This window comes from Gavialis gangeticus, unplaced genomic scaffold, assembly GCF_001723915.1.
Source record: "Gavialis gangeticus isolate Ggan-Ray unplaced genomic scaffold, GavGan_comp1, whole genome shotgun sequence".
NCBI lineage: Eukaryota > Metazoa > Chordata > Crocodylia > Gavialidae > Gavialis > Gavialis gangeticus.
Window position 1 is genome coordinate 118,864,792 of NW_017729022.1, and position 8,902 is coordinate 118,873,693.

At 46.7% G+C, this 8,902-nt stretch overlaps 1 protein-coding gene across 1 annotated transcript; it reads left to right on the plus strand.

Annotated features, from left to right (window-relative positions):
• The first annotated feature begins 53 nt into the window (after positions 1 to 53).
• On the plus strand, positions 54 to 8,762 carry KLRG1 (killer cell lectin like receptor G1). The gene is made up of 4 exons (XM_019515864.1): positions 54 to 251; positions 7,270 to 7,368; positions 8,137 to 8,297; positions 8,679 to 8,762. Exons 1-4 carry the CDS (start codon positions 134 to 136, stop codon positions 8,760 to 8,762), a joined length of 462 nt encoding a protein of 153 aa, XP_019371409.1. The 5' UTR covers positions 54 to 133.
• The last annotated feature ends 140 nt before the right edge of the window (positions 8,763 to 8,902 follow it).

Below are 8,902 nucleotides of genomic sequence, written 5' to 3' on the forward strand. Positions count from 1 at the left end.
TTTTTTTTTTTTTTTTTTTTTTTTTCTTTTTTTTTTTTTTTCAAGCAGTCTCGGGTTTCCTGTTTCACAGGCTTTGAACATTTTTCGTTCATTTGCCTGATTCAGACTCCTTGCGATACACGCGCTTCTTGGCATGGAGGGAAACAAGACAGAAACCTCTGGTGCTGAAAGGAGCGAAGAAATAATTTATACCTCTGTCAAGTTTTCCCAGCCCCCACCAATCCATGCCAATGATGGACTGAAACGTAAAGGTAAGGGGAACTCTGGGACTAAAGGATTTGCAGTAAGTACTTGCAGGACTTGTGACAAGTCCTGCTTACAGCTGGTGACTGATTGAAACTTTGAGGCTTTGCGTCTTGAGACTTGAAATTTTGGTTCTTCTTTTAAAAAATACTGAGGTCTCACACAGTTTAATAGAAGTCAGCGGGAGCTGTGAGTACAAAACTCTGAAAGTTCAGCCTCTCATGCACATCTTGAGGAGGACACTCAACAACCAAACCACTCTGACCTTTTTTTTCATAATTTGAATGCGTGAAACCTTATGCCTGTGCGGGCTAGAGAAGACGAGGCTCTAGAAAAATTAAAGGTATGTGTGAATCATAGTTGAGAGATAGGAAAAACCTATTAGATCCACTGGTTGGCTTTCCTGGGGTCAGTGCAGGACTGGTCCCTGTGCTCTCTTTCTTTGCTATTATCTTTGGTCTGATTTTAAATGACTCCATGGCCTAAGCTTCCCCTGCCATCTCCTGAGAGGCAATTCCACAGGCCAGTACATCTTGCCAGCACAAAGATTTTTCTAGTATTCACCTTACATTTTCCCTTTCATAATTTCATCTCCACTTCTCCCGGTAACCTTTCCTCCATGTACAGCCCTTAAAATTCCTTTCCCCCTTCCTCTTTACACCTGTTGGATTTGTGCAGGCTATTGTGAAGTCTCTCCTTAGTTGTTGCTTTGACAGAGACAGAATTTAGCTCTTTTAACCTCTCCATATAAATCACTTAATCATTTTTATTGCTGTTCTATGAACTCCCTATAGTTTATTAATAGCCAGTAATGAGGTGCCCAGCACTAAGTAGGTTCTCCTCACATCCACGTGGAGGTGGGCTTTCACTTCCCTGTCCTGTTATGGGATGCTTCTGTGCTTGCCAATGAAAAATAATCTTGCAGGTTCTTATGGTACTTCATACTGCCTGCTGAAATGCTGATCGGTTTGAACAAAGCTGCCTCAGGAAACTTCAAGTACCTTTCTGCCACCTGTGCTGCACTCACTTGGAAGGAGACCTTCCTGCGAAGGAGAATATTGTTGCTGTACAACATCCCTTGCCCAGCATTATATGGTGTCTGTTTGCTTTCCATCTCACTCCTTCAAGGGTGGTCCCTCCCATAATGATCCTGTCTAGGCACCTTTCTCTAGTGAAGCTTAGTACCTGCTTATGGTGGGTACTTAAGTGAGGGACAGAGCTGGGTTTCAGGCCAAGGGGGAAGGTGGGTAGCAAGGGTGGGCACCCATATTGGGGAGGGTGGGGGTCTAGGCTGGTTTCCAGCAGTGGAGGGAGTGATTGTTGTCCATCCAGGGGAGCTGGGTTGACTTCTGGTAGTGGAGAATCAGGCTGGTTGTCAGTTCATATGTAATCTGCCTTTCTGGCTGCAGGAGCTTTCACTTCCAGCCCATGACCTGGCTCACCTCTTAAGCAGAGGCATTCAATTGCTCTAGACATTCCTGGGCATACTCTGTACAATTGAATCCTCTCCCCACAGGTCCCTGGGCAGGGGCCGCAGGGAAGCAGGTTTCCATTTTCTCTGGGATGTGGAGTTCTTTCCACCAGTTCAGCCCTGGAGGACATGCCTCACACTTCTGATCTCCTGAGATGAAAAAAGCCTCCCTCCTGTTTGTCCCTCTCTGTGCTTCTATTGTGGGGCTGTTCAGAGAAGGACGATGGGTGAATGTTACAGCCACAAAAATGCTCTAAGCGATATCTTGTTATTGTATGTATTTGTCCCCATTGTCCAACTCAGCCCTTACCCAAATTCCAGGTCTGAGACATCCTTCATGTGAGGCCACTGAAGTGAGTAGATTTTTGTGCTGGGGATGAGTTTGGCTGAAAGACAGCTGTGGGTTCTCGGTATCCTTGAAAACCCAGCCCCCAGGGGTCTCAAATTGGGCTCTTGAAGTCAGAGGCCACTTTTGAAAATTTTGGCCTATGCATTTTACCTCCAGTCAAAGCCAGCAAGTGCTAGAGCCAGGTCCCTTGAAGCCTCATTTTTTCCTACTCTAACCTCCATGAGATATGCATCCTTTCCCAGTGACACTGAAAACATCTGGGATCTATCTGAGATGCAAGATGGCACAGTTCTGATCCTTACCAAGACAGTAATCACAAAGCGCTAGCAATTTCCAGCTGCAGAACAGAACCTGTCATCATAGAAATAAAAGAGCTAGCAATATTATTGGTTTGCTCCCTGTGAACCACTGTAACTTAGCAGAGTTGACTCAACAGACCTTAAGCCAGTCTTAATTTAAATTAAAGCTGCCTTTACACATGCTCAGGGGTGGGTGTGGAGCGGGGGGGGAGGCATTTGAATTAGAACAGTTCGAAGACAGCCAGTCTAATTAAAATGGCTCACCCCCACCCCTCCACCCTTCCTCTGCATTTCAAAATGGCCACGGTGATGCTGTAACTAAAGCTCATTCAAGGAGATTGAATTGAAGTGGCTTTGAGGCCATTTTCAAATGGGGAGAGGGACTAATACATGTGATGGTGAGGTGACACTGGGAGCATTCACATTAGAATAAGGAGCAGATTCAATTAATTGAGTCTGCTCGGACACGTTCTAATTGGAACGTGTCTATAGTCACCCAAAATGTACAGTGTAATTCAAGTTACAACCCTTCTCTCTGGGGCAATTTGCAGTTTCACAGGTCACTGGTGGGAAATATTTTCTGATTTATCAAGTCTATGATTCATAGAATCATAGAAAAGTAGGGCTGAAAGGACCTTCAGAGGTCATCTAGTCCAACCAACCCCATGCCAGAGGCGGGATCATCTCTATCCGAACTGTCCTATACAGAGTCTCTCTCTTTTTTCAGTTGCATGCCTGCTTCTCTTATTCAATCCTCTTGTTTCTCAGCAGCACCTTCGGTCGTCACCTAAGAATAGCAGAAATGCTTGCAGTTGAATACACTGCTCAGTTACGGTGCTGCTCGGGGCTGTAATTGCTTGTTAACTAAATACACTCAGAGCCCAATTTCTGTTTTCCTTCTTAGTCACATGGAGCCCACCAGGGCTTCAGTTCAATTGGTATGCATGGGAACAGTGTGCCAGCATGGCTTTTCTGCTATCTTATTTTCCAGGAATGAAGCTTTTTAAAATTTCTTTTTTAAAGAAAGACATTTCTCACTGTTCTGGCTGTGGAAATACACTCTGCTCTCATTTTCAAGGTGAACAACTGCAGTGATCTCTGCCTTTGTTTGCAGAAGCTGAAACAATAGATGTGAAGTGTCCTATTCAAGGCAGTGGGACCCAGCTTTGACATTTAGAGTATTAACCTTTTTTCTAAGCGTGTAGAAAAGGAGGGGGAGGACCACATTACAAAGACCTGTACAATCTTCTGTTGATATCTGATATCACATAGGGCTTCTGGGGAGACAGTCCCACTGCTTTCCCCTTTCTCCAGCCAGGAAGGCACCAAACCAAAATAGCCCAGCAGTCCTCAGGGAGGCATCTGAGCCTTCCCAAAGTAAACCCCATCCTGAAGAAGCCCAGTTGTCTATGAATCTCACGAACAGGCACCCAGGCACAACGAGCCCCTCAGAGTCCATGGCGGTGCCTGGGCCTCTGGCAGGGAAAACTAACTCCAAGAACATGTATGGACATATTTTGAACATCCCTAGTCTACTGGAAATGGCATCTTGGGCCCAGCACTTGGAAGAGGCCTACCACTGTTGTTATTTCTGTTTAGTTGGTGTTTCATTTGTTGCCCTTGGATCCTAAGCCTGTACCTCATGGTACAGTATTGGGCCTGCTTAATTCACCATACTCTGACAAAGGGAAAGGGTTCAGAAGGTGCATGTGGGCCTGGTGGGGGATGGACAGGCCCAGTAGATTCATTGATCAAAGTAGATGAGCTTTGTGTTAATTTGTCTGTTTGTGAAATATAGTTGTTTTATTGTACATGTGCTCAAAGCCCAGGGAAATGACAGAGCCAAGTGACTGAATCCATCAAGTGCATTTACTTTAGTCTTTATGGCCATTTTTACACGAGCCCCAGGAGATGGGGAAGGTAGGGATGCTTAATTAGAGTGCCTCTGACAGCTACTCTAACTAAAGCGCCTGCAGCATCTTGTGTGTCAGTGTCCTCACACATCAAAATGGCGACTGGGGCACTTTAACTAAAGCTAATCAAATGAGCTGCCATTTTGAAGCATGGAGCTGCTGATACATAAGATGAGGAGGCTGGCTGGAGTGCACTAATTAGTACATCCCAGCAGACTTGATTAACTGAGTCTGCTCTGATGTACTGTAATGACAACATACTGGAGCAGCCTCCATGCATGTCTACAAGCACCCTATTAGATTAGATTTTCACATCCTCCTGTTTCAGAAGAGGTCACGTTATCAGGTTTCTAAAGCCGATTGAGATCTATACCTATCAGACAGAAGAAATGGAGAAAAACAAAAACAGCCAACTCGTCAGAACTGTTTGATCAGAATTGAATGTCATGTCTTGGAAGATAATTATCTCCTTCTTGAGCTATTTGCTATGTACAAGCAAGAAAATGAGTCAGCCCTGCCATGCATACCTAACTTCAGGGCTGGGGGATTTTTCAGGTCTTCAGGCTGACTCCACTTTCCTGGGGGGCTGCACTGGTGCAACTGATGTTGTGTTTGAAGGCAACAGAAACAAAAGTAACATCAAGTAGACGTGAGGTGGCCAGGCCATGGCACAGGTGCCACAAGTGGCACAAGCAACCTGTGTGTGGGACATGTGGCAGACTGGGGAGGGAACAGGCAGCACAGCAGCAGACAGGGCAGGAAGCAGAAAACAGCACGAAAAAGAGCAGGGAGCACTGGATAGGGAGCAGGAGAGAGCGCAGCAGATCAGGCAGAGGAAGGGGATTGAAGTGATACTTGGGGAGGGCACAGGACTTAATTTGTGGCATGTCTGCTAACGAGGTATAGTCTACCGTACTGAAGTAGACTCTAGGAAGAGCCAAGGTAAAGCTGATGCAAACAACAAGAGGCTTGAGGTCTCGGATTTCCACATTATCCTGATATTTCAACTTATTTAAGCTGAACAGTATTTGATGCTGATTGTTTTTAAATAACCAAGGAGAAGAAGGTGGGGAGATGGAGGCAAGAGACCTGCCAGCTTTAGGAAGTGCTGCAAAAACTTCCTCTTTGAGAATGTCTGCCCATTATAAGTGACGCTTGCAGCACTGACACTTCTGTCCCAGAACTACCAGACAACCAGAAGACCTGGTACCTGTCAAATGTGCAAGCACAATAGGAGGGGAAAGAAAGAGTCTTAACAAACTGAACTGTCCTTCCCACCAATTAAAATTATGCAATTAAAGCAAGGCCTCCTACATAGCCAGTTCAGGCTGCACATAGGATGACCTGCCAGAGGTGCCGCAATGTCCACAAAGGATTTTACTGATTATTTGATGTGGAATGGGTTCACCAGTAATAAACCTGAAGATAGATTAATAGAGGGCAAGCTTATGCTCCAGGATTGCTCATTGTGTGCAGCTGTTTATTGATGATTTATTACCCTGTTGAAGTCCCATTGCCCATTCAACTTGCATCACCGCGTTAAAACCCCATACAATAAATGATAAAACAAAAACCCCAGAATCCCAGCAAAAGCAATAAACATAGACATGCCCCACACACAGCAAAGATTTCCAAGTAGATTTTGGCATTAACATTGGTATGTCAAGGACCTTACTGAAACCAAACATGTCCTGGGTCAGACTCCCCTCCTGTGCTTGCCCACTAAAGACAAATGAGTTACACAGAAGATGACCTGTTACATATAGAAGTTGGTGACTTGCCCCCAACACATGCTCTAAAATCCAGGCACCTTTTTAGGATGGTAGAAGCTGCTCTAGAGTATGGCAGAAATTATGTTCAGAAACCCCCCTGAGCTGCTGACACTATAATAATAATTTATTATTAGGAATTTGTAGCAGCAACCTAAGTCCTGAGGATTAGGCCCATAACACTGGGTACTGTACAGAGATGAGCAAAAAGACAGTGGTTGCATAGAAAGAGTAACTTTTCCACCTGAGGCTCCAGAGAGAGTCTTAGAAAGACATAACCGTGAGCAGGTGTGCGACCTGCATGCTGAAGTCAGATCTTATCCTTGTGAAAGTGCCAGGGTTTCATTAAATAAGCAAGTGGGAGAAGCCTTGTTGGTACTTTAGGTCTAAAAGGAGGCAGCTCCAGCCACAGCAGCCTGTCCCCCAGCACCTTGCAGTCATGTTGGGGTCAGTATCAAGTTGGCTGCAGGAGCATCCCATTCCCCTGCCAGCTGCACAGCACCTGCAGCACCACTGTGGGGTCAGTGCTGGCTCTGAGGAAGGAGCACCACCTACCAGTACCAGCCAGTTCTCCTCATACCAGTACTAACCACCACAGCATTCCTGGGAACTATGAAGCACTAGGTCAGTTCTGTAGCATCACTGATGTGCGTATACCATGCAGAGTTACTGAGGATACTGCAGGAAGCCCTATGTGGCACATCTCTCCTGAAATCTTCCAGGAATAAAGGCTGCAGCACTCCTGCTGTTGCTTAGTTGTGTCTTACAATGAACCCCAGTACATGGGGACTGGTAATTGTCTGGCCCATTTCCACACTGTGCCAGTGCTATGCACACAAATGAGCTATGCCAAGGCTATCAAGCACCTTAGGGCTTGTGGGACTCCGTGACAGCTTGAGAATTTGGGACTGGGGTGAACAGGGGCAGGGCCTGGCTTCAAATTCCCACCTTCAGAGTCCTGATGGGCCTATATGTTGTTGGGGGAAGCGGGGCAAGGGCAGCAATAGTTGCTCTAACCCTTACATCACCTTTTGCCTTGTCACTGCCACTTGTTTCGCCATCACCATCCATTTGTATCAAGCCCAGGAGGCTCCTTGCAGTCTGGATCTGGCTCAGGGGCACAAGTGAATTTGACACCCTAGGCTGTACAATGCTGCTCATAATGGGGACAAGCAGTCCAGGGTGAAGCCTACATTTACCCTGACTCCTATTTTCTCTCTTCCAGGCCCATGCTCCCAGTCCTCTCTCGTTTGCCGCTTGACTGTAGGTGTCCTGAGTGCCGTCTTGCTGGTGCAAGGGGTAATGCTAGTGGTCCTGCAGATGAGTAAGTGTACAAAATAGCCCTGGGCCTCAACAGCCTGAGAGCAGAAGATGGAAGGTCTTAAGCAGAGGAGGTTGGATTCTGGTCCCTGTGACACTGGCATAAGGGTGGAGTAATCCCCCAAGGGAGGATGGAGTTACTCTAGCTAGGCACCAACATAAACCAAAGCTCAATCTTGCCTGTTGCGTACCTGCAGGCTCCTTGGGGTAACCTGAGCTGCTTCACCTGAACTGTGCTCCCCAGTTACAGAAAGACAGGTACTCAAAGATCGTTACAGACTTGTGTGCTGTGAGAAATACAGATACTCTGGGTGTGACATTCTGAGTACAGCATGCAAAGAAGGTGCTAAACCACGCCAGAGAAGAGCCCATATGTTATGTAAATAGCTTTAAGCTGTGAGCACAGCTGCCCCGCACCTCAGCCCCTGCAATGATCACATTGTATACCATTTTCCCACCGTCTTTGCAGTCCCTCTCTTGCTTACAGAGTGCCAGATTCTACTCTCTCAGATCTGCGTAACTCTTCTGATATCGGTGTGGTCAAAGTGAGGGGTAACAGTAAGAACAGCAAGTTTACAAAGGCCCTTGTGGTACTACATTTCCTGCCTTAATCACAGTCCTTGCTTTCTGCACAGTAGTCACCTTCTGCCAGGGGGTGGCTCCATGCCAGCAAGCAGGTGTGTGATCTCTGAACTATCCAGGCTGCCATGTGCCCTGAGATCCTACAGAGGGGACAGTGAAAGAGCAAAGCCATTGTCATGATTCTTTACAGGTGACTCCTGTCCGCGGTGCCCTGAGCCGTGGATGGGCTACGGGGACAGCTGCTACCTCTTCTCCAAGGAGAGAAAGGACTGGAATTCCAGCCAGGAGTCCTGTGCTGCAGAGAGCGCTCGTCTCCTGGTGATCAGCAACACCCAGGAAATGGTAATGCAGGTTTTTGCATTGCTTTGCAAATGTCTCTGCAGTCTGACCACCCGGGGGTGCTGTTGTGTCACTTTAAGCCAAGAAAAGCCTTAAATATAAGGATGGTTCCACACTAGGCTACGTTTAGGGCCCCATTACATATTAATTTTAGGCAGCTCCTGGGACTTTTAACTCCTGGATTGTCCACACATTAACACCTGAAACTAGTTTTAAGCACACTTTAGACATCTTAAAGTTATGCCACTCCAAGGCAGGTTTATCTCTGATCCATGTTACCCAGCTCATGTTCCATTAATGTTCAGCCACTCCCCACAGATGAGCTACCCAAGTTACAGTCCTCCAGCATCCCAAGATGCAGTGTCCCCTCCCCAACCCTCTTGTTCTGTCTAGACAAACTTTCCATGCCCTAAACTCTACTGCCCAGGGGATGGTTTTGGTACCAAGCCAACTCCCTGTCCTGACCCAGAGGAGTGACTTTCCCACCCACAGGGCTGCAACCCCATTCAAACAGCCTACAAAGCACATGCCACCTAGCCAGGTCTCAGGGCATGGACAGGTCTAGGAGTGGGTCTGGGGGAGGTTTCATAGTTTCATAGTTTCTAGGGTCGGAAGGG